This window comes from Onychomys torridus, chromosome 17 (genome assembly GCF_903995425.1).
Source record: "Onychomys torridus chromosome 17, mOncTor1.1, whole genome shotgun sequence".
In the NCBI taxonomy this organism is placed as follows: Eukaryota; Metazoa; Chordata; class Mammalia; order Rodentia; family Cricetidae; genus Onychomys; species Onychomys torridus.
The window spans coordinates 56,689,463-56,714,278 of NC_050459.1; the positions used below are offsets into that span (position 1 = coordinate 56,689,463).

Genomic DNA, 24,816 nt, shown 5'->3' on the forward strand with positions numbered 1-24,816 from the left:
TTTAAAGATGGATCTTAAGTAGCATTACACCCGAATACCTCAAAAATCACATCATTAATTACACTCGGCTTCAATTACAATTACTCATTGATCCAAACCTCCCGGCATAACACCTGCTGGTTGCCGGATAATGAGCTTGGCCTCCCTAGCTTATTAGTTGATGTCAGTTAACTAATAAGGCTGAGACATTAGCAGAATATTATACAGGTACACCCTGGGTGAGGTTGTGGGAAGTCTTTGGGCCACATTAGAAATCATGGACACACTTGCCTTTAGACCTCTGTTTTTCACCCTCTTGTGTCAAGGAACAACATAGTTTAAAACCCTGACCTGACCAACCTTTTGATCAGTATGGTTGAGTGTGCCCTAAATATACATCAGCATTCACACCTCTTTCTCCTTTTTTCCATTTTCATTATTTGTGTGTGCATGTGCATATAAGCATACACCTCATGGGTGTGCATGTGTCTGTGTGTTCACGTGTGTGTGTATGTGTGTGTGTATGTGTGTGTGTGTGTGTGTGTGTCTGTCTGTCTGTCTGCCTGCCTATCTGTCGTCTGTGTGAATGTATGCCTCCTGCATATACGTGTGCTTGTGTGTTTATATGTATCTGTGTGAGTAGATTCCATGGGTGTGCAGGTGCCCATGGAGGCCAGAAGAAGTTGTCAGATCCCCTGGAACTGGAGTTAGAGCAGTTGTGAACTTCAGTAAGCCCTGCAAAAACGCTTAATGCCAAGCCAGCCATGTTTGGAGCTCTGCTCCCCTCAACTCTTCCTACAGATACTTTCTTACAAGCTGAATGGCTTAGGCATATAGAGAATTGAGAATGGGAAGTCTGGCAATAAAAATAAGACATTTTTAGTGGCTCATGCTCTGTCTCTTAGACTTCCCGGCTTATGTCCCTATTATTTGAAATCTAATAAGAAAATGGACTGCAGATAGAAAAGGACTTCAAAATAATGAAATAAAATTGTTATTGACCGTAAACTGCATCCATTCGTCCCTCGGCCACTCCAGTGGTGCTGACTAGATGCCACAGGCTGTCAGCTTATCAGAAAGACAGTGTCGTGAAAGCCAGGACTTTACAGGTGAGCGGGGAGGCACACAAGGAAATAGACCGTGATAAAAAACAAATTCAAAAACCCGTATGGTGACTCACAACTGTAACCCCAGCACCTGGAAGGTGGAGGCAGGAGGATTTCAAGGTCAATGAAAGGCCGGTACTGCCAGACCTTGCTTCAAAATATAAGAGATACACAGAGACTCAGGGAGGCTGTGACAGAGAGAAAGCCAGTGATGTGTAGGAAGAAAGAGGCCAAACCCCAACTAGAAAACACTTCCAAAAACAAGTCAAAGCCAGAAAGGGACAATGGAGATTAGAGATCTCATGTAAAATGCAAAGGACACTGGGGAGGGGGGAATTTAATCATCTAAATCAGTGGTTTTCAGCCTGTGCATCGAAACCCCACAGGGGTGAATAGCAGATATTTATATTATGATTCATAACAGTAGCAAAATTATAGCTATGAAGTAGCAACAGAAATAATTTTATGGTTGAGGGTCACCACACCATGAGGAACTGTCTTAAATAAGGGTCACATAGGAATGTTGAGAACCACCGCTCTAAATGAAACAATATCATAAAAACTGGTCTTTCTTGGGAAAGGAAAAAGAAAAACTTTGAAAATGATGAAGCCTGCCCGAATACATTAAGACATCGCTTGGTTCTGTGAAATAAAATGAATTAATTCCTAGGAGCAGGAAACCTATCGCAGCTTTTAAGATGCAGTGTGTCTTAAAGTACCATCCAACTGGGAGATATCAAAAATAATTAGTTGTCATATAAAAAAAATTACTTGTGACTTGGAGCAGGAGCAGCAGGAAAGGGATGGGAGTCTGTGTCTCCCCTCCTCACCCACTCTGGGTACCAGGGAAAGTCTGGAGGCACCGCCTGCCACAGGGTCAGACTGACCCCTGAGACGCCAGGCTGCTGAGAAAAGCTGTCAGCCAGAATCCATGCCTACCCAATCCTGGGGAGCGTAAGCACCAGAGAGCAGGGTAAGGTCAGAAGAACGAGGCACAAGGAAAGAAGCCAAGGAAATTAAAAATTGGTCAGGAAGGGAAGCAGAGGCTGGGTCCAGGGGTGAGGAGGTGGTCCTGATCAGGACACGGTCCCATGACCCACTGTTGGCTATTGGGCACTAGGGAGGTGGAATGGGCAGGCGAGCTGTTCGTATATGCCTGCTGTTCGTGGGTGCAGTTGTGTGCTTCTGTGCATCAGGGGTGTGTAGGGGTGTGTGTGTGTGTGTGTGTGTGTGTGTGTGTGTGTGTGTGTGTGTGTGTTTGTATCCCCATCTGTGTGTTCATATGTATGTGTGTGTACAGGCCAGAGGGCAGCCTCAGGTAGCATTCTGGTACCATACACATTTATCTGGGGAGAAGACAGATCTCTCACTGGCCTGGAGCTCATCAAGGCTGGCTAGCCAGTGAGCCCTAAAGACCCACCAGTCTACACCTCCCAGCACTGTGATTACAAGCACACACCCCTAGGCTGGCTTCTTTATATGGGCTTTGGGGATCAGACTCCATCCTCAGCACTTAGCTGACTGACTATTTCCCCAGCCTCGAGTTCTACCAGGGAACTTAGAGGAAATCTGGTTGTCGCCAATGCAACGGTCACTGAAGAACTCAGAGGAAAGCCAGGCACAGCCAACGATTTAGAACCTACATTAAACTGGTTGTGGGTCCCAGAATAGAAAAAAAAAAAAAAAATCTATCATTATTTTCAGCTAGACAGTGAAAACTTAGCAGAGCTGCAATGAGACCCTGGTCAGAATCCCCAAGGATTTTAATTAGTCAGATTTAACCAAATCTTACAATGTCCATTAGTAGACAAGGCAGATACACTGGCTAAGATGTCCGTGATCTCAAAGAACAAGCAAGCACATATAACACATGTCACCATTATCTCCCCTTTTCTTCTTAAAGCCATGCCAGCGGGTGACATCTGCAAATTCCTGTTACAGCTAAACTTAAGAAAAATGTAGGTCCTGGGCTTGACAGGACTCAGCGGTGTGCTAAAAGCTCTGGGAGTGTTCAACCCCTCAGGAGATTTACACCTCCTGAGACTTTCAAACACACAGGCAGAGGCTGCAGTCCAGCAGGGAACTCAGAGGAAAGCCAGTCACGGCCAACGATTTAGAACCTGCTTTAAACTAGCTATGGGTCCCAGAACAGACAATCTATCATTCCTTTCCGATAGACTTGGGACAGTGAAAACTTAGCAGAGCCACAGAGACCCTGGGGAAGGTATGAACTCCGTGTCTGGAGGGAAGGGACGCCATCAGATCCAGGGACCTGCAGAGAGGCTTGGAGATGATTTATTTCTGAATGAAGTAAAAGGAAACACTGGGGGAAGGTGAAGAGCAGAGGAGGCGGCTGCCTGTTGGAGGGGAAAGAGCAAAGCCAGGAGACGAGAGTCTGTAGTATGTGGATGAGACTTGCTACAGGCAGTCGGCAGAACACAGGCGGCGAGGTAGGTAATTCATGCCCTGTGGGTTCCCAGCACCTCAGAGAGGGAGGAAAGAAAGAAGGTTGTTTTAGTGAAGTCATTTCCAACTGTCCATTCTTCACATTCTAGAAGAGCTTAATGATCCTCTCCCTGCTCAATAAAGCCCATTAAAAAGAAATCAACCACCAGTGCTTACGAGACCCTACAGAATACTGCTGGTTAATTCTGCCTGTACTCTGGGCTGTCTCTTAATCTTTCTTACATAAATACATCTGGAAGAACTGAAGGGCTTCCTGACTGATCTGTCCTTCAAGACAGACCTTGTATTCCACTGTAGTGTGCAGAACCAAAAGGTCCTGAGAACATCCTACCATATAAAAAATACTGGGACAGAAATAGTCACAGCCCATAGGATTTTTCTAAAATCTCATTAAAAATACTGAGAGAAAGGCAGCCTTACTTGAGTTCACTGTTCAATCCACTTGCCTTGGCCTCTAAGTAACAAAGTATGAGCCACCACATAGGAATTGCCACAGTTCCATTGTTCGAAGGGGCAACACAGATAACAGACTCCTGGGAGGAAAGTTGGGTTCATGCTGTGTCGATCCTGGGGTACAGTCAGGGAGGGGAGTGTCAATCATTCCTTTAGGAGAAAGATTCCAGTTCTCCGTTTTTGTTCCACAACATAAAAACCACTGCTACTGGCGAATAACTAAGTTTGTAGGGATTGTGTAAGACATGGAGGTGAAATCACAGTTTATCCTTACAGAACGCTTTCGGCCCCTGAATAGAATTTAAGGGTCAAAATTGTATTCTTTGTACATAAAACTAAGGGACTGCCTGCCCACTGCCCACACCCCAATCACAATCACTGCAAACTGTGTAAGCTCAGGTAGAGTCGGAAATCCTAGAAATAAACTGTGTTTCTTTCATTTCTTCTAAAGATACAACGCTGCCCTTTTTATTACAGTTCTTAAATCTCTCAAAAACTGGCAATCTACATTTCTCTATAAAAGTTCTGAGAACTGGGTATGGAAGGGCACACCTGTAACTCTAGGACTTGGAGGTACGGGCAGGAGGGTGGGTTCACAACCATACTTAGCTATAATATAGTGAGTTCAGGGAGACCAGGGATACATAAGACCTGTGGGGAGGGGGGCGCGGAGGAGGGGAGAAAAGCCTGGGCAGGTAACTAAGGCCTTTAATCCCAGCACTCGGGAGGCAGAAGCAAGGGAATGCCTGCTGAGTCAGAGGCCAGCCTGATCTACATAGTAAGTTCCAGACCAGCCAAGGCTAAGAAGTGAGACCCTGCTCCAAAATGAAGACGGTACTAGCAACACCCCCTGCTTCCTTGCCTCCTCCTCCACCCCTCCATGTGCAGCACATGGCAAACAGTGCGTAAGGACCCACTGCTTGATCGTGACGACACTGGCCTTTTAAACCAACACCTCTCCATTTGCACGGGGGAAAAGTGAGGCTAAAGGCTACATTTCTTACCGGAGAACCAACCGGTGCTGTCCAAGAGCCTGCCCCTTACAGCTCTGATAGCTTGTCCCTCCAAAAGCCCTGATCCTTTCTTGGTTTCTCAGAAATCACCAGTGAACAACATTGCCCAGAAGGTTCAGTCCAAACCCCCCTCTCCTAGCCTCCCAGGATTCTGTCCTTGTCTGACTTCTCACCCTTATCGACCCAGTGCCAGCACAAAGCCTTAATTCGCCTTATCTAAGCTCCACGCCTTTCCCAGCTGCTCAATTAGCTAAACCACGAAAGACTTCTGTCTCTGGCCCCATGTGTGAATCCTGGGACTCAGGGGAGAGAAGATTTAATTGGGTAATAGTTTGAGGGTCCAGTCCATCATGTGGCAGATGGCATGGTTGGTAGGGGCTTATTCGCGTCTGGGCAGTTCAGGAGGCAGAGAGGAGGCATACTGGCACATTCAGATGGCTTTTTCCAGTACCACAGAATGGTACCACCCACATTCGGAGTGTGCTGTCTGTCTTCAGTTCAATCTCTCACACAGAGCTCCTGTCCTTCTACCTCTATCTGAGGACAGACATGTGCGCAACCATACCTTACCCAAGTGACTTTGCTCCCACCAGCAGAGTTCACAGCCGCCATCACAACTGAGACCCCCCTTCCCCGCCCTCCCACTCGTGCAGTGAGGCTAGAGCCACGGGGCTAGAGGCCAACGGAGGCCAAGCAGAGTGGTGAGAACAGGGAAGTTCTCCCTTCCCAGAAGTCAGGAAACCACCCTGGGCTACCCTTTCCTGGCAACAGGAAGCTGATGCAAGGACAGGAAGTAATTAGGCACTTTGGGCTATACAATAAAAAGCGCTTTCAAGTTTCTTGTCTGTATTTTTAAAAGAATTACACAAATTGGCTAGAAAAGATAAGAAATGAAGACATCTCTCTTTTTTTTTTTTTTTCTTTTTTGAGACTGAGCCTCACCCAGGAGCCTTGGAACTCACTATGTAGACCAGGCTGGCCTTAAACTCACAGCGATCCTCCTGCCTTTGCCTCCCCAGAATGGGAATTAAAGGCCTTCAGTATCACACTGCTCAAGAATGACATTTTTTAAGGTTCTGATGCAGTCTGCCCCCTTGCTTCTTAGTCTTTTCTTCACAAGTCTTCAGGATAAAAGCCTGAATTTACTTCATCCACAGTGTGTCCTTTTCCTAGCTGTGCAGATAATTCATTCTGAATCAGTGTATATGGGCACGTGCCTGTGTGTGCATATGTGCAAATATGTGGAGACCTCTCAAGCCTCTCCAATTGCCCTTCACTTCTCTCTGGAGCCTGGGTCTCTCAGTGAAGCTTGCCGACTGGCTAAACCCGTGAGCCCCAGGGCTCTCCCCGTTTCTGCCTCGGAAGCAATGCAGACCTGTGCTAACGCTCCATGCTTCTGACGTGGCTGCTGGGGTTCCATATGCAGGTTCTCATCCTTGAACAGCAAGCACTGTACCTGCTAACTCATCTATCTCCCAGGCCTGACCATTCATCCTAAAAACACTATTGGTTAGTGACAGCAGCAGAGCCAGCCCTGTCACAGACCAGCAGCCATCTGCAACTACCCAGAGCTCTCCTCTGTTTGGAGATCAGTATCAACTACTGGCCGATCACATTCTCTCTCATGAAATAGAGCAACACACTGAGCAAGGCGAAGCTATTTCACAGCCCTGTGGCCCACGCCCACAACAGGTCGGGGATGGCCCTGACTATCCTAGAATAACACAAAGACCCAAAGTCAAAGGCTTTTCAGGGTGTCGGCTCGGCTGGGCAGCAGTCATTTGCCTCAGGGGAAGGAGCTGTCAGTACTGCGTTCCTGCGGTGTAGTGAATCATGTCCAGGTCAACCCAAGACCAAGACAGAGAAGGAAGCCAAGGCTACTGTGCACCTCAGGAGTGGCAGTTGAGGGTGGAGGTGTGGAGAGGGTGGAGAGTAGCCCTACTAAAAGTCCATCTTTGTAGTTTTGTTTTTGTTTTTTGTTTTTAAGATTTATTTGTTTTATTTTATGTGTGATTGTTTTGCCTGCGTGTACATGTATGCACTACAGCATGTCTGATGCCCAAAGGGGTTCAAAAGTTGGCATTGAATCCCACGGAACTGAAGTTATGGATGGTTCAAAGCCACAGTGTAAGTGCTGGGAGCCAAAGCTGGGTCCTCTGGTAGAGCAGCGTTTGACTGCTGAGCCATCTCTCCAAACCCTATGTAATCAGCTTTTAATGTCATCTTTGTCATCAAAGGTTTGTTGGGTTTTGTTTGTTTGTTTAACCAGATCTTGTTGCTTTAAAAATGATAAGCGGTTACCATGCAGAAAGGTCATGAAGCACGAGCCACGACCAAACCCAGTATCAGAGCTTTATTTGGGGGTCTGGAGGGGTGGGGGGTTGGGGGGGAATGGCGGGGGGGTGGGGGGGGACGGACAACAAAAGAACCAGGCCTGGGAAAGAAGCACACACAGGGAGCAGAGAGAGAAAGATATTGATAGTGGAGGAGGACAGAGTAAAGAGAGGAGGGAGATCTGTGTCTGACTCTTTAAGGATTCCCGTGCACATACACAGGTAGGCTTACAGAGCTACGCCACGCATGCACTGACTGCGTGACCATGCCATGCACACGTAGCACGTAATCACCAGCATGTACTGATGATGTAAGACGCAAGACCCCTTGCTTTAGCTCCTGAACTGCATATGTGCAGTCATGCAGCTGGACTGGGGGGCAGAATTCTCACAGATCTCTTCATATAGGCTAAACTGGCTTAAACATGTGACCTCTAGCCTCTGACTATTGAGCGCTAGCACTTCAGGTGTGTAGCCAGATGGTCCAGTGTGTGGCAAATGTGTCCTTATCATATATGAGAATCACCTTAGCAACTGGCAGGCACTGTCCCAAACAACCACAACTACCATCACCAAAACAATTTATGTATTTCCCTTGTCTATAAGCAGCTTTCCACATTCTCTACGGCTGGAATTGGAAGCCTGTCACCAATATTAATCAATGGTAATATAATGCAAGTGACTATGTTCTAGCAGTCATATTAAAAATTTAAAAAGAAACAAGATTAATTTCAATAAAACATTCCGTTTAAATCCCTATGTCCAGGTGTGTGGAACAACCCTTTTGTACACTGTGAAAATGTGTCACTCTGATTGGTTTAATAAAAAGCTGAATGGCCAATAGCTAGGCAGGATCTCCAGGCACAGAGGATGCTGGGAAGAAGAAGGATGAAGTTACCAGACAAACATGGAGGAAGCAGGAAAGTAGCCTGGGCAGTACAGAGTAAAGGTAATAAAGCCATGAGGCAGAGGATAAATTAATAGAAATGGGCTAAATTATAAAATAGTTAGAAACAAGCCCAAGCTATCGGCCGAGCTTTCATAATTAATAAGTCTCTGTGTCGCTGGCTGGTAGGACAGAGAAAGACTCGCTACATCATGGCTCAGAGGATAAAGGCACTTGCTATCAAAGATGACGACCTAAGGTCACTCACACAGTAAAAGAGAACTGATTCCCACAGGCTCTCTTCTAACTGCCCCACGTGTACCGCCCCGCAACACACACAAATGCGAATAAGCCAATAAACAATATCTGATATTCTATCATGTTAACACACAACTGGTATTTTAAAAAGTATTTTATAAACAGGGCATGGTGGTGGCACAGGCCTGTCATCTAGCACTTAGGTGGCAAATGGAAGATCAGGAGTTCAAGGTCACCCTCCCCCTGGAATACACAAGACCTTCTCTCAAAAACATTTTTAAAAAAAAGGACGGAGGGAAGAAAGAAAAAGAAATTAAATATTTTCCTTGGAAAGCCAGTGTCCTTTTTCTTAGACCATGCCAGAACTCACAGTTGCCACACATGACTAGACGCTATTGGACAGAAGAGGCCCCGTCATCTGCACTTCTGATCTCCTTTCTTCCTTTAAGAACCTTGCAGAAAAGCTTTGGTTGTTCCCTGTATCAGAGCAGCAGTGGAGGGGAAGCGTGTATTCCCTACAGACAGTGAAAAACAAAAGGGAAAGACTAATGGCTACATATGCATTAAAGTCATTAGAGTGTCTCTACCTTCTCAGCTCGTTCATGACTTTAAAGGCTTTCTTCATGTGCCAGGGGTTCACCGTCACCGGGCAGTGTTTCTCAGTATTATCATCTTTTGAATCCAGAGGCTTCTGATGACCCTGCTTTGTACATCTGTACATAGAGAAAAGAACAAAAAAAAAAGAGAGAGAAAGAGAGAGAGAGACAAAGATCTCATTAAGGATAATTTAGTTCCGGCTTGTCAAGCTACAAGAGACAAATTGAATGCCTCCCTCCCTCCTCCTTCCCTCCCTCCCTCCCTCCCACCCCTGCTCAGTTAGAAGAAGGCCATCCTCAAGTGAGAGAGTAAGACACAATTCACAACGGTCACTATGGTTTCTAGAAAAAAAAGTGGGTAATTATCTCCCCCGTGTCAAAGATCTGTCAAATAGAAACAACGAAGATTCAGAGGAAATGGCTTAACAGATCTCCCCAAATAAAAACACTGCAAAATAATCCCTGTTGGAAATCAACTTGCTTTTTACGATCAACCTATAGTCGCATACACATATACGTGTGTGTGTGTGTGTGTGTGTGTGTACAGTTTGTCTGTTTACAAACTAAGAAGTATGGCTGTACTTCATGCAAACTTCAGATACAAAATCTGATTCAAATTTGCTCTCTCTGCAAAGACACTTCGCCCATGTATTCTGGGGCCCATACTAGAAGATTAATCACATTAACTAAAGGTTACTGAGTTCTCGACACATGGCAGCTTCTGTGCATAATAGTATGATCTCATTATTTATAATCGTCACAACAATTCTTCAAGCCAATTATCACTATTAGCCCATTTCGTGGATGAAGAGACTGAGGTGGGGAGGAGGCTGTGAGTGACAAAGAGCAGAGCACACCCAATCTGAGTCGTCACTCATGTTCACTAACACTTCCTACATCAAAGCATTTAGGTTCATGTTTAAATGGATAATTATTTTCTTTTTAAGAAAAGCTTTGTTTTCATTTTATGGGTATGTATGTGTGTTGAGGAGTTGTCCACAGAAGCAAGAAGAGGGCGCTGGCTCCCTTGCGGCTAGAGCGACCGACAGTTGTCAGTCACCAGATGTGGGGACTAGGAACCCAACTCCAATCCTCTATGAAATCATCAAGTGCTCTTTCTTGCTGAGCCAACTCTCCAGCCCCTATATTTACAGTATTTAAGAACCCAAGACTATGAGTGTTGTTAAATGAACTGTTCTGTCAAGAAGTGGAGGGGAAAAAAAAAACTGGTAAAATTAGGAATGTGGGGTGAGAGCTAAGAACTGCATATTAAATAAACGAAAAGGAAATTTTTGAAGTGATAAATGCCTAACTCAGGAAATTTACTATAAATCGTTGAATTGCATATATTTTATAGAATGTAAATTATACTTAAAAAAAACTGGGGTCAAAAAACTGGAGCTAGAGAGAGAGCACAGAGCTCAAAAGCACTTGTGACTCTAGCAGAGGACCTGGGTTCAGTTCTCAGTATCCCCATCATGCTTCACAACCACCTGCAACGTCAGTTCCAGGGGATCCAACACCCTCTTCCAACACCCTTCCTGGGCACCAGGCATATATACGGTGCAGATAAAGACAGGCAAGTGAACACTCATACACACAAAGACAAAATAAACAAAATTTTAAAAATGAAGGTACCACAGTAAGCCTACTGAAAACCATGCGCGTGCATGCGTGTGTGTGTGTGTGTGTGTGTGTGTGTGTGTGTGTGTGTGTGTGTGTACTGCGCAAAGACTAGCAGGAAGCATCCCTAAATGTGGCACTGCTTTTCCCTTCCTGCCCTACTTCTAAAAGGGAGGTTCCTTTGTAAGAACACTGTATCATACACCCATTCATGCAGTCAACTTTTTTTAAGTGTACTTGTAAAACATCAATGAATATCGCAAAGATTCCCGCCCCTTGCAGTCTGTGGGGAGGGGGCACAATGAGCCTGGCAAATCAGCAAAGTGGGTGGGTAGCATACTACAAAGTGGTTAAGTCCTACAGGAAAAAGGCAAGGTAATACAGGAAAGCAAGACATGTAGAATAATGGCAAGGAAGGGGTGAATCTGCAGTATCAAAAAGAGTGATCGAAGAAAGTAACTGGGAATTGAGATCCGAACAAAGGCCTGGAAGGTAAGAGGAGGTTCAGAAGGAAAGGTACCAGCAGAGAAGGGCCAGTACGTGCCCACTGACCCCTAAAGCTAGAGTAAACATGTGGGGCAGAACTAACAAGGGCTTCAGTCTCCATTGTCTAAGGGCCACTGACTGCTAGGGAAGGCAGTTGGGCTGGCTAGGTTTTTTCGCCAACTAGACACAACCTAGAGTCACCCAAAGAACCTCCAAGGAAGAACTGCCTCACTCAGACTGGCCCGGGACCGTGTCTGTGAAAGACTGCTTTGCTGGATGGATGATGTGGAAGACCCAGTCCACCATGAGTGGCGCCATCCCTAGGCAGGTGGGCTAGGGCTCTAGAAGAAAACTGGCTGAGCAGGAGCCAGAGAGCAAGCCAGTAAGTAGCGTTCCTCTGCAGTGTCTGCTTCAGGTTCCTGCCTTGAGTTCTCAGTGACAACCGGTTCTTCGGAAATGCAAGCTGAAAGAAACCCTTTCCTCCCAAGGCTGCTGCTTTGGGTCAGAGTGTTTTATCAGAGCGACAGGAAGTGAACTAGAACAAAAGTCCACAGGGGTCAAGGATGAAAAGAGGAAAAGGATTCAGGTACAGCAGTCATCCTCTAAAGGGTTACCGAAAGGCTGCCTACGTAAGAGAGGTGGCTGGCTTTCCACATGTTCACGGAACAGGCAGCAAGATTTGTTGACAGAAGGAATTCGGATGTCAAAGAGTCAGAAGGATATACTTTAGTCTGAGCAAGGGGAAGGACTGAGCTTCCACTGTTAGAAAGAGGAAGGTTACAGGTGGAACTAGTTTGGGATGTAGGAAGATTTTTACGCAGGTTGGTACTGATGTGGGGGGACACAAAAATCAACAGGAAAATAGCGCCTGGAGCCAGAAAGCAAGATCTAGACAGAGGATTGGTAAGACAGGTGATCACGTCTAATCACCTAAATCGTGTCCCCAGGACCCATGCGGTAGAAAGAGAGAACCAACTGCCAAGAGTTGTACACAGACACACACACACACACACACACACACACACACACACACACGCACACATGTGTGCACACACCATTAACTTTTCTTTTCTTTTTAATTTAGATGGCGACAGAATTCTGAGCATCACTGGCTATATGGACAAAGCCAAAAAGCAGACAGGATACACTGACAGTCTATGAAGCCAAGCAGCAAGTTTTCAACATTGAGGAAACCTAGAAAATTCAGCATAATTTGCTCAATGTCCCTCGTGCCTGAGTAGCACTAGTGTCGTACAATGATTTCTTAACAGGCTGTCCACCAAAAACAGGCACGAGCTCTACTTTCCCGGGCTGACTGATGTTTAAGCCTGAACAACTGAACAAGCAGAGGGCACTGCCTCTAGAGGCAGATTTCACTGCCGGGGTGAAGTGAGGGGAGGCACACTCCATTAACCACGGCCTTTGGGGAAGAGAGTATAGAATGACTTAAGAAAGGGTCCTGGGGCTGGGGAGATGGTTCCGTGGTTAAAGAGTGAGTACTAGCTACTCTTCCAGAAGACCTGAGTTCAATTCCCAGCACCCACATGGGCAGCTCCTAACTCTTTCTGTAAACCCAGTTCCAGAGGATCCGCCACCCTTTTCAGGCTTCTGTGGGTACCAGGCATGAGCATCGTGTACAGACATACTTGCAGGCAAAACACCACCACACCAAATGAAATAATTATCTTAAAAAAAAAAAATTAAGAAAGGGAGTGAGAGGGCTGTAGAGACAGCTCAGCTGGGGAAGTGCCTGCCGCAGAAGCAAAAGGACCTAGGTTTGGATTTCTAGCATAAAAGCCAGGAGTGGTGATGTACGTCTGTGACCCCAGCAACGGCAGTGCAGATGGAGGATGCCCAGAGCTGGATAACCAGTCTTCCAGCCAATAAGCAAGTTCCTGGTTCTGTGAAAAGACCCTGCCTCAAAAACTAAGGTGCACAGTAATAGAAGGAAGCAACACTGACCCTCTGACATCCAAATATGAACAAGAACCCACACACACAGGTGCATGCCCCCATACACATGTGCACAAATTGTAAAAAGAAAAAAGACCGTAGGAAGGAAAAGATCTTTAAGTCTAAAAGGCAGAAGTGGGAGAGGGCTGGGGAGATACATGACTATAAAAGACAGACATTCCCAATCTCACAGATAAGGAAACAACAAGATTCCCACGGGAAGTCTGTGGAACCCAGGCAAACTCCCTCTATCTAGCCATACCATATGGAATTCCTGCATACACAGATACACACAGGTATAGTTCAATCAGGCTTCAGCAGGGGGAACATTTTGTACTGGCGATTAGTGAAATGATCATAGGAGAGTTTTCAATGTTCAGAATGCAAGCCAACGTGACTCTGTCCTAAAAAAGAACAGGGTTATTTGAGAATCAAGAGCTTGACCCCTACTGAAGAAATCAGGAGCCCATGAGATGTCTTCTTCGTGGGTAAAGAAAGGCACTGGTCCTGAAGCTAAACAACCTGACTTCAATACCAGGGACCCACCAGGAAAGAGAGAACTGACTCTCACTAACCCTCCTCTGACCTCCGCGTACGTGATGTGGCATGCACTACCCTCCTCACCATAAATAAATAATAAAGTGACTTGAAGTGTTTAAGTAATTAAGAGGGGCTCGAAAGATGGCTTAGCAACTAAGAGCACTTGCTGTTCCTGCAGGAGACCGGGTTGGGTTCCCAGCACTAACATGGTGGCTCACTACCACCTGTTACTCCAGTTCCAGGTGATTCAACTCCTCTGGCCTCTGCAGGCAGCAGCCGTGCACTGGCGTCCCTTAAGTGGTCCTTGTCCTGAGAGCCACTTACAAACACAGCAGCCCTACGGCACAGGCTGTTTCCAATACTAATGTCCTCCTCCTAACTCCTCGTTTCCTCCGTGGCTTTTGTGTTCGATGGTGTCTCATTTGTTAGCCGGACGGAGCAACAGACCCTGCACACCATGTTCAAACCACAGTGGTGAAAACTGTAGCTACGAGGGGCACACCGTGAGGGGGTGTGTGCAAAAGTTTACCCTCGACACTATACCATGCGTGCCCAGGAACCCTTCGCTGCTTCCCCTCTCAACAAAGAGCAGCCTTCGCCGGGAAAGTTGGGCGCTGCCTTCTTGATGGTATCGGAAGGAGATGCTTTTTCAGAGTCCCTTTACACCTTTCCATCTCCACACTCCACACTGTTCTGACTGGAGAGTGGGCCACTCAACCGCCTATTGGTATCAACACACGTATCAGACAGAGCTGCCGTTTCTGAGGGTCTGAACTCCACAGACGGCCCGGCTGGCTTTGGAACTCAGGTGACTTTGTCACTCTGCTTTGTGACAGTCATTACACCCTTAGACACCAGGAAAATACTCTAACCTGGAGAATCCTCGGACAGTCAAGATTTCAAAACCAGGCAAAGGGTTAAAAGCATGCCAACAATTCAGACAGGACCGATAATCTCTCTGGTATTACTTGATTTCGAACAGTGGTTCTCGGTTTTGTTTGCAAGGATGGAAAATAGAAATCTCAGAAAAGGGCTGGAGAGATGATCAGAGGCTAAAAGCGCCTGTGTAAGCATGGGGGCCTGAGTGTAGATCCCAGGATAAAAAACCAGGCACAGCTGTTCACACACCTCTGATCCAAGCACTGTGGGGAGCAGAGGCAGGATGACCGTTGGGACTTGCTGTTGACCAGCCTAGCTCCAAGCTCAGAGAGACACTGTCTCAAAATGAAAAGGTCTCAAGTGACAGAGTGTGTATGGTTAAGTGTTCCTTGTCAACTTGACATAAACTAGAGTCCCCTATGAAGGGGGACCCTCAATTAAGGGACTGTTTCTATCTGACTGGCGTGTGGGTGTGTCTGTGGGGAACTGTCTTGCTTGTTGATGATGGGAGGGTCCAGTCCACTGGATGGTACCATCCCTGGGGTGATAGGCCTGAGCAGAATAAAAAAATTAGCAGGAAGAGCTACAGCCATCCAGCAAGCAGCTCCATGATTTCTGCTTCAAGTTCCTGGTCCGACTTCCTGCAAGGATGAACTGTAACCCATAAGATGAAGTAAGTCCTTTCCTCCCCAACATGCTTTTGGTCATGGTGTTTATCACAGCAACAGAGAGTCAAGGAGGACAGAGCAGGACATCCAGTATCCTTCTCTGGCACAGGAATGCTTGCTCACATGCATGTGTGCATAGACCACACACATATATACCACACGCACATACACAAAGGTTAACAGAAAACCCCAATCTAGGTCTGGAAAGACGGATCAGAGGGTAAAGTTCACGCTGTGCACACATGGAGAGCTAAATGTGATTCCCAGCACCTACATGAAAATCAGGACATAGAAAACACACCTGTAATGCTAGCACTGGGGAGGAGAGGGAAGAATTTCTGGAGCTTGCTGCCCAGCCAGCCTGGCAGGATGCAACCCAAGAGAGACCCTGTCTCAAAAAAGAAGATGGAGGACCACTGAGACGGCGCAGCAGATAAGAGCCACCAAGCCTGATCCTGAGGATCTGAGTTTTGACTTCTTTGATTCCCAGAACACATACGGTGGAGAGAACCAACTCTACAAGTCAGCCTCTGACCTACACACACACACACACACACACACACGCACACGCAGACATACACACATAAAGACATATACACACACACATCACATATACACATCACATATGCGCACACTCCAACACACACAAGCAAGCATACACACACACACACACACACACACACACACACACACAAACACACACACACACCACAAAAAGAAACCCAGTTTCTCAAATTACGCAAATCCATCCGTCCTCATAGAAAGAGCCAGGCAAGCCCTTTTCAAAAATAAGTATGTCAGAATGGTGGTGTCTCTGGGGTGGTAGGGGGTGAAAGCAGCTATGCATGATTTTTTAAAAACAACAACAGGTGATGTAATACACCCTACCACCCACTTACCCTCCCACCCCAGACTGATCATCCCAGATTGAGAACAAGCAAGCGCTCTAGAAAATCTGGGTTGTTTGTAAGTTTGGTATTTTCCAATAGAAACGGCCTACAAGTCATGGGAGCGACAAGGCCGTGAAATTCCCCAGGGGACCAAAGACAGTGTCACATAGAGGATGTGACTACTTGGCTACCCCTGGGTGGCCACCATCTCTGCTCTGGCCTCATGCCGGTTCACCTCAAAAGCTGCAAGACTCGCGGCTTGCAGTGAGTCACCCACCATTACTCACAGATTTCTGCCAAGGACACGTCAGCAGCTGTTGTTTTCAAAGGCCCCATTCCTGCTGTACTGCTCTCAAGTTTCCCAGTACTTTCTAATAGTTCTCCTGGGTTCTCCAAGTCTCCCCTGACAAACTCAACTTTCAGAAGCCTGGCGAGGGATTAGCCACGACCCGCTTAAAACAAGACCAGATACTCGAAATGCAAACCAGACTCAGCGACTGTCTTCACATGTATTTATCACACCACTCTATAATAAAACTGCCCAACAAGATGCCCTCCAAGCCCCCCCACCCCGTGCCTCCCAAGAATCACCACATTACTGAGAGTCAGGAAAAGCCATAGGCTTTCCTCATTCAACACTTACTTTAGGAAGTGTTGTGGAGTTTTTGCAGTGTTCTGAAGGCAATTTTTCTTCAAATGTATGGAATTTAAGCATTAATTGGACTTTAATGCTGCCATTGCACAAACTGTAATCTATGAACTTGTGGTATTCACCAAATAAACATGGCTTTTTTTTTTTTTAATTGAGAATGTCTGCCCTATAATACACAGAGCTTAGATGAAGTTAAGGGTACAGTTCAGGGATGATAGAACACTGCTTAGGATGTGTGAGGCCATGAATGAGATTCCCAGCCCACCGAAAAGAAAGATTAGATTGTAGCTTCCGTATGTAGGTCCTTAGAATTGAGGATAACGCATCTTGAGAGATTAAATTCCTATCCTGTGCATGCCGAATAACGCTTCACAATCTCAAACTCATACCTTTGCATACCTATATGTGCTTGTTGCTGTTACTGTTAAAGGTATAGCTCTGATTTCACAGAGCTGGAAAGGAAACATCTGGAAAAGCCAGGCATGCTCAATTTTACTAAGGAACAGCAGTTAAAAAGCAGAGCCCTGAGCCTACTGGGGGGCAGAGGAGACGTCTCTCCTTTTCTCCGCCTGGGACCTGGTGGTGTGGCTTCCCTTGAGTGTGGGGAAGCGCTGGCAGGGGGAGGTGGATGGGATGTCTGAGGTTGAGAGGTTGATGGAAGTTGGAGCATAATTGCTCTCTGATAGTAGAACAATGGTGCTGTAAAAAGCTTCACTTCAGTTCAACCCAGCTCTCTCCTCTTCCCCTCCCACCTACATGACAAACACGGCACCATCAGGCACTCTGTGTCCCTGACAGTGACTATTACCAGGAAAGGGATGGGGTAAGAGCCCATCTTATGCAAGATCAATCTTTTAAAGCCTATCTCATAAACAATTAACAAAGCACGATTAGAGAAGGATTTTCACCAGATGATATAACAGAAAAATGGAGGGTGATGAACCATTTCGAGCATTTCCACGTCCTTTATCACTCCAATTTTTTTTTTCTTTTGCTACTTTCTCTAGCGTGGTCCTCTCTTCAAAGCAGCAATCTAACCTAGCAGTTCAGATGATGGGCTCCATTTTCTATCATCTTCATGGGAGTGGTGAAGGTCCACTCAGACAGCAATCAGGTGGGGGACCAAGGGGCAGTCCTGTCTATACCTATGCCCAACACTAAACAAGTGATCCTGGGTTAATATGAAAGAAAATTACCCTCGTCTATCTTTCTCGTGGATCTGCTAAGCTTTAAATCCCCTATGAGGGCAAGCACAAAGAAGAAAAATGTTGAAGTGAGGAACTAAACTGAACATGACCATTTGATTGTATTCACGTTCTTGGCCTCCAATTTTCATTGCCAACACTCAACGTGAAGTCATTAGAAATGTACAAATCATCATAGCTGTTAATAAATCCAACACATCACTGCTTCCTAAAGGCCCACTGATGTATGCCTAGAATAAAGCAGGGTGAGAGAGGCTGACCCAAGACCCTGCTCCAGTTTCCCATCTATTGGGGAAGTCAAGGCTAAATGCCAAAAAATGGGACAAGTCAGGACACACATGCAGAACCGTAAATTCCATAGGAAACTAACAATGATCCCGCAGGGGCTGAGGTCAAAATTTCAATAAATAAAACTGCGGAGGAGGAAGAGAAGGAGGAAGGTGGGGGGGCTCAACTCAGCCCCGCAAGAACTCCAATATCACTTTAAGTAGAGACAGGAGTGTGGAGCAACAGGCAGGCCTCAAGACCCCTGGCTTAAGATGCTGCAAAGGCAAAGGCACATAATGACCCTGGACTCCAAGTCAACATAACGGCGGGCCGAGGCCTCCTGGGTGAGTATGCGGCTTTGATTAACCACGTTAACATGACTCTAGGATGCTGAAAGTTTAAGTAACACACGGACTCAAAGACAAGAGTGAAACGGAAGAATTTAAGGGGCAATGGATGACCTGACTGGAGGTGACGTTAAGGTGACCATGGCTAAGGTGTGAAGTAATGAACTCGGCGGACGTGGAACTAAGCCTGGCCAGCTCCTGCAGACAGACAAGGTGTGGGCCATGAGGGAAGAAGGAAGCCAGACTAGGCGAGCGTTTAGTGCTAGGGACCGGAGGGTGGTTATTCCTGCCCTACATGGGAAAGTTACCATGGGAAGCCAGTTTGATAACAGGTTTATGAACTCCCCCTTAGAAACACCAGAGCTAAGAGTAGGCCCTCCAATAGAAGCCCAAGATTGCAGACCCTTTAAGCACAGATATGTGTTGACTTAAGATACAGATGTCAACCACAAAAAAACAAACACAGAACTAACCTGGGCTCATAGAACTCACAGAGACTGAAGTGAAAACCAGGCAGCCTGATGGGACTGGCCTAGGCCCTCTACATATATGTGACAGATGTGTAGCTTGGTCTACTTGTGGGACTCCTAACAGTGGGAGCAGGGGCTGTCTGTCTATGACTCTTTTGCCGACTTTAGGACCCTATTCCTCATATTGAGTGGCCTTGTCCAGCCTTAATATGAGAGGCGGTGCCTTGTCTTACTGCAGCTCAATATGCCATGTTTGATTGACATGCATGGGAGCCCTGCTCCTTTTGAACAGAAACAGAGAAGTGTATGGGAAGAGGGGTGGGAGGAGAGGAGGGAGGCAGAGGAAACTGCAGTCCAGACATAAAAATAATAACAATAATAATAAAAAATAAAAACATTTAAAAAGAAGATAGAGATGTCTCAGTACTCAGGAGCTGAGGTAAAAGGATTCTTACATGTTCACGGCCAACCTGGGCTACACTGTGAGACTGATGCCCATCTGGGATACAGAGTAAGATGCCCTGTCTCCAAAAACAATAAACAGAAAGATACAGATGGAAATACAGAGGAGCTGAATTGTAGACTAAGAAGAACCGGCCATGACCCACCCACTAGTGAGGGGGATAAGTGTTGCCTCTGAGCTGCTGCAGAAACCACAAAGCAAGGCTTATTGGTACAGTTTTGTAATCAGTGCTAAGGAAGCCGAGGCAGGAGGATTAGCGCTCCAGGCCACAGCAGCATTCTGTCTCAAAAAAAAAAAAAAGTGATCAACACAGAGATTAGAACACTGGTTTTTCAAATACATATAAGCTAGGGAAAGCAATTTAACTTGCATTTCCTCAGCCAAAGGAGACATACACAATAAGACAGTTGAGAAGATTAAGTAAGTACGAAATTATGTAAATCACATTCAGCAACTGAAAAACTAAAGGGGGGGGGGGGGGCAAAACAAGTGGTGTAATAAAAAGCCAAGGCTGCTTCTCAAGACAGAATCTGTGAAGGGAACTAGTCAGAACATGTGAGCAGATGTCAACAATCCAAAATGTAGGAAGGTTCAGGGGGTGCAGATGCCAAGCACACTGCCTGTGATGGTGTTACCTCGGTGGGAAAAAACATGCAAAAACACCTTCCTGCTTGCTCTTCCCTCCATCTTCAATACGTCCGTCCTCCCGTTGACCTGTGTTCAGGTCACCTCATCAAAGACATCCCTGAGGCTACCTGAATGACATTGACCTCTCGATCTTCTATCCCTGCCCCCTACTATTTTCTACCGTGTCCAACAATTATGTTTTGGTTATCAGCTTCAACCAGGAGAGAAATGATTTTGCTGTTTTCCGAGAAATCTCCAAAACTTAGCCACAGTAGGTGTTCAATACATGTGAATTAAAAAAAAAAACAAAAAACTGAACTCAACCACTGAAATAGTTCAACAGGTTTAAAAAAAAGTCTTTTCTTGGATTCAATCCCTGGGCCCACATTGTAAAAAGAGAGAATCAACTCCTAAAAGTTGTCCTATGGTGTCCATATGTATACAATCCCATGTGGATGTACACACATACATATACACAGAGAGACAGAGCACATAAAAGTAAAATGTAACAGAAAACGTTTAAAGAAGTGAGAGATGCTCTCTCTACTTCAACATCTAAGACTAATTAAGTGAAAACAAGGATGTACTCCAATGCCCTTTATGAAAGACATACAGACGAACGGTGAGCCAGTACACTGCAAGGCTGGCAATTCACAGCCAGGATCTTAGAAAGAGCTGCAGCCATACAGCACACCCAATGCACTACAAACTTCAGGCTTCAACAAGTTACTTTGTTTCTGGGACAAAATGAAGGCAATGAAACAAGTTTTCACCAAGTTCAAGTTATACAACTGAAGTCCTATCCTTTGAGACGTGTCTTCTATTTGAGAAATGGTATCGCAACACCTTCCTTGGATAAGTGATGACAGTTGCTAATTACCCTTCCACAGACACTTCTACTTGGCAACATAACAAACGTGGCAACTCTATGCTGAACTTCACTTTTGCCTTTAAACAAGTCAAAGAAATCCAAACACCTGAAACCTCTGCTCTGATGCAACCCATCTTTGGCAAGCTAAAGCCCTTAGAGCATGGCTAACGCGTTGTCTGGCTGTGTTGCAGCAGCTCTGATGACAAGCATCTCCAGTGATGCAGAATCACCCACTGAAGGCAGATAAGGCTGCACCTGAGGCATCATTACTCGGCTGCATGGCTGGGGAGAGTAAGACAGCTTGGGAGCAGGAGCTAGGAAGAAAACAAGAGCTAAGAAAAAACGGTCCATACGGGACATCAAAGGGATTCCACACAATCGTCACCTCACAGTCGCCATGCAGCCTAATAATTATGAAACTCCTTCATGCAAATAACTGTAAAGGCTAAAATATGAACAGTATCCCAGAAGTCAAGACCATTCGGTTTTCATTCCTTCTGCATAGCTCCATTTACTACCTCAAACTCCCTGACACATCAATTGATACCTAATTTTTTTGGTTGTACATCTTTCAGATTTGACCAGAATTAAATGTCCCATGGTCTTAATATCGCCTAGACCTCCAATGAAAGAGAGACTCAATGATATATATATGTGTGTGTGTGTGTGTGTGTGTGTGTGTGTGTGTGTATTCAAGTATGCAAAAAAAAAAAAGAAAGAAACATGAAGTACAGTGCTGATCAATGAGACTCCACAAAGGATGAGGAAAAGTGAGAGGCAGAGTGGAAAAGGCAGAAAAGAGATCAAAATGAGGAAATATGAATCTAGGCAGAGATGCCTGCCACCCCTCCAAGATAGGCTAAGGGGAGAAGGGTGGTACCAGAGGACAATGTAGACTTAGCTTCCAGAAGCCCAGACAAAAAGCTCTATGAGAAGTGCCAGGCAGAGACAGGCATCCAAGATCTGCACAGTGAAGGAATTACTAAAGAGACATACAAAGAGAATTCTGAGTCCCGGCTCTCAACCATATTATCTAAGGCCCTTTAAGTCCAGGTCAAACATCTTCTTTGCCTCGAAGCTCAGGCTAACCCTTGGTGCTTAGAAAAAGCTGAGTGCTCCCAGTGACTTCCACCAGCCTCCACCCGCACCCAGCTCTAGCCAGGACACCCAGCCTGTCCCCTCGCAAAGACCTCACCTGCAGTCTCTTACATCAGACAGCATGATCCAAGGTGAAAGGAAGTTAGCAGAACAGGCAATGAAGGCAGAGGCCAGGACGCCAACATCTGTTTCTAATCTACAGAAATCTAGGCAGCAACGTAACAAGCTTTAGATGGGGGCTTGAGTCTAGATCTACCCAGCGGAAATAAAATCCCAGTGACTGAAAGATGTTCCTACCGCTCTTTCCTCCACCTCAGCACTCCAGGCTTTCTCCTCCACCTCAAGCCTCTCTAGTTCCAGAACTACAGATGAAGTATCAGTACCAAAGAACTGAGCTGGACATCTACTTCATTTCTTCAATTTAAACCATTTTCCATGCCTCTTCTCCCTCTAGGGCCTGTTTTTCCACACACTTTCTTTTTTTTTTTGAACCTTTGTCGTAAAAGCCTCTGGTTCTATCCTTCAGTTCTCTCTGCTCCAAAAGTGAAAAGGGGGCTGAGCTGAATCGACATAAAGGGGATCGGGGGAAGGGCTACTTCACCATAAGTAACTTACCTACACATTCTATAGCGCACACAGTGTGTTGTCTGTATGCAGAGAGTATATTCTGCCACCAATGAATGCTTCTGAGCCTGGTCAGAAGCCTCATGGGCTGGCATTATACTCAAGCTGCTGAAGCAATCTACAGATATGTTTCCCAGGGCGCTCAGGAGGCTTTCCCAACCTGCCAGGGAGCGTGAGAGCACATCACAGCCTCAAAGCTACCAACATCTTCGAGCATCTGATGCCTTGCTTTTTCTATCCTTTCTATCAGCCCAGAAGGGGCTAGCCAAGACTCCTGTCATCCACTCTTCAGATCCCCACGACCTGTTCCACTCAAGCTCAAAATCGTGTAATGCACATACAGAAACTGTGCCTCTATAATCCTATTCGATCTCATAAAAGGACCCAAAATTAAAATAAATAAATAAATGCCCAGCCCAAACCAGCTGGAATTCTGCCAAATAGCCACAAGAGGCTAGCGAGGTTCATCTGTGATGGAGTGAACCTAGGCAAATCTCATTGAAAACCCAGTAAGGTTCCATGAAGCTGGTCGAATGAAAAGGTACACCTCTGTTTAGAGTGAGGTTTGTCTGCGGTTTGAAAAGTCAGATCCAAAGGACTCTTTGCTCCTTCGTAAAGGTTAAACTGACGAATGGGGTTGGGGTGGGAGGCAGAATTTAAACTCCTGGGGATTTACAGGCCACTTTTATAAAGGTATTTTAAAAACGAAAACCTTTTCAAGCCCTTATTTCTAGAAAGTAATTGTGTTGCAGGTGATCTTGCATGTACTTGGGCACCAAGGAAAAAAGACACCTGTGCCTAACAGGTCTGTAACACTACCAACGTGCCCGGGGTACCAAGGGAACGAGAGATGCTCTGATTTCTGGATAAAAGATTTTCTGCAGTGCCAGGTAAGAGATCACATGCTTTAAAACGGCCGCAGCTCATTTGGAGTGATGTAAAAGCTCCTTGGATATTAATTTTATTAGAAATTCCGAGAAGCAAGCAAACCTCAGATCGCATTCATTTTAGACTCCAGGCGTCTGGTACTTTCCAGTTTCCTGTGCATCCTCTCGCTCCCTACTAGAAAAGGGTGGGCGAGATGGACAGCAGCAGCCCATGCATTCCAGGGGGGTACCCACAGGGCGATCGCAGTCTCCCCCCCTCCACCCCACCTCACCCCACCCCCGCTCCATGTCCTACGCACAGCCCCATCCAGGACGTTCAATTCGCCCCGAGACTAGGAACCCCCTACCCATGCCCGCCTGGCCGGAGGGGGGGGGGGGGGACGGACCGGGGGACCGGGAAGCAGAGTCCGGCCCCGCCGGTCACCCTCCGGACTGCGGGCGCCGCGCCCCGTCACGCCCCGCGGCGCCTGCCTCCCATCGCCCGCCGCCCCCCGCGATCGCGGCGTGTCCTCCGCAGCGGGGCCCCGCCGCGCGCCCTCCGCAGCCGCACAGCCAGCCAGCCAGCCAGCCAGCCAGCCAGCCAGCCCTCCGCCCGCCGCGCGCGCCCGGGGGACGCCCGCTCAACTCACGCGGGAGGCAGCGGCGGCGTCTCCATTGTGGCTCCTCGCGGGGCTTCAGAACGCAGGAGGCACCGACCGCCGCCGCCAGCACCATTCCAGCCGCGGACGCCGCCGGCACTGTCCGCCCGCCCAGCCGCGTTCCATCCGCCCCGAGGGGGCGCAGCGCTCCCTCACCGCGCGCCACCACCTGCGGCGGCGGCGGCCCCCGCGGCCATGGCCCGTCGGCCCCGCGCGCTCCTGTGCCCGGCGCGGCTCCCGCGCTCCCCCGAGGACGGCGGCGGCGGCGGTGGCGGCGGCGGGACGGGCGAGCGCGCGGCTCGGCCACTTCCGGGTTCTCGCGGCCGGCGCCGACGCCGTGACGGGCGGGCGCTGCGGCCTCCCGCGGCGGAGGGACCCCTCCCTCGGCGCCGCCCCTTCCTCCGCCGCGTCTGGAGGAGGCGAGGCGGTGGCGGGCGGGCGCCCGGAGGGACCCGGGACCGAGGCTGGAGGATGGGCCGCGGCGGCGGGGAGGGCTGGTGCGGAGGAAGGGCGCTCGCGTGTGCACGGCTTGCTCTGA

At 47.2% G+C, this 24,816-nt stretch overlaps 1 protein-coding gene across 2 annotated transcripts in view; it reads right to left on the minus strand.

The window, feature by feature from the left end:
* Positions 1-24,816, minus strand: part of Klhl2 (kelch like family member 2) — a 110,950-nt gene extending 86,134 nt beyond the window's left edge. For both annotated transcript variants that reach the window (XM_036209381.1, XM_036209380.1), the window contains exons 1-2: positions 24,270-24,816; positions 9,082-9,207 (exon numbers count right to left, since the gene is read on the minus strand). In XM_036209381.1, coding sequence (XP_036065274.1) covers positions 9,082-9,207; positions 24,270-24,295 — 152 coding nt within the window. In that variant the 5' untranslated portion in view covers positions 24,296-24,816. The remainder of the gene's footprint in view (positions 1-9,081; positions 9,208-24,269) is intronic.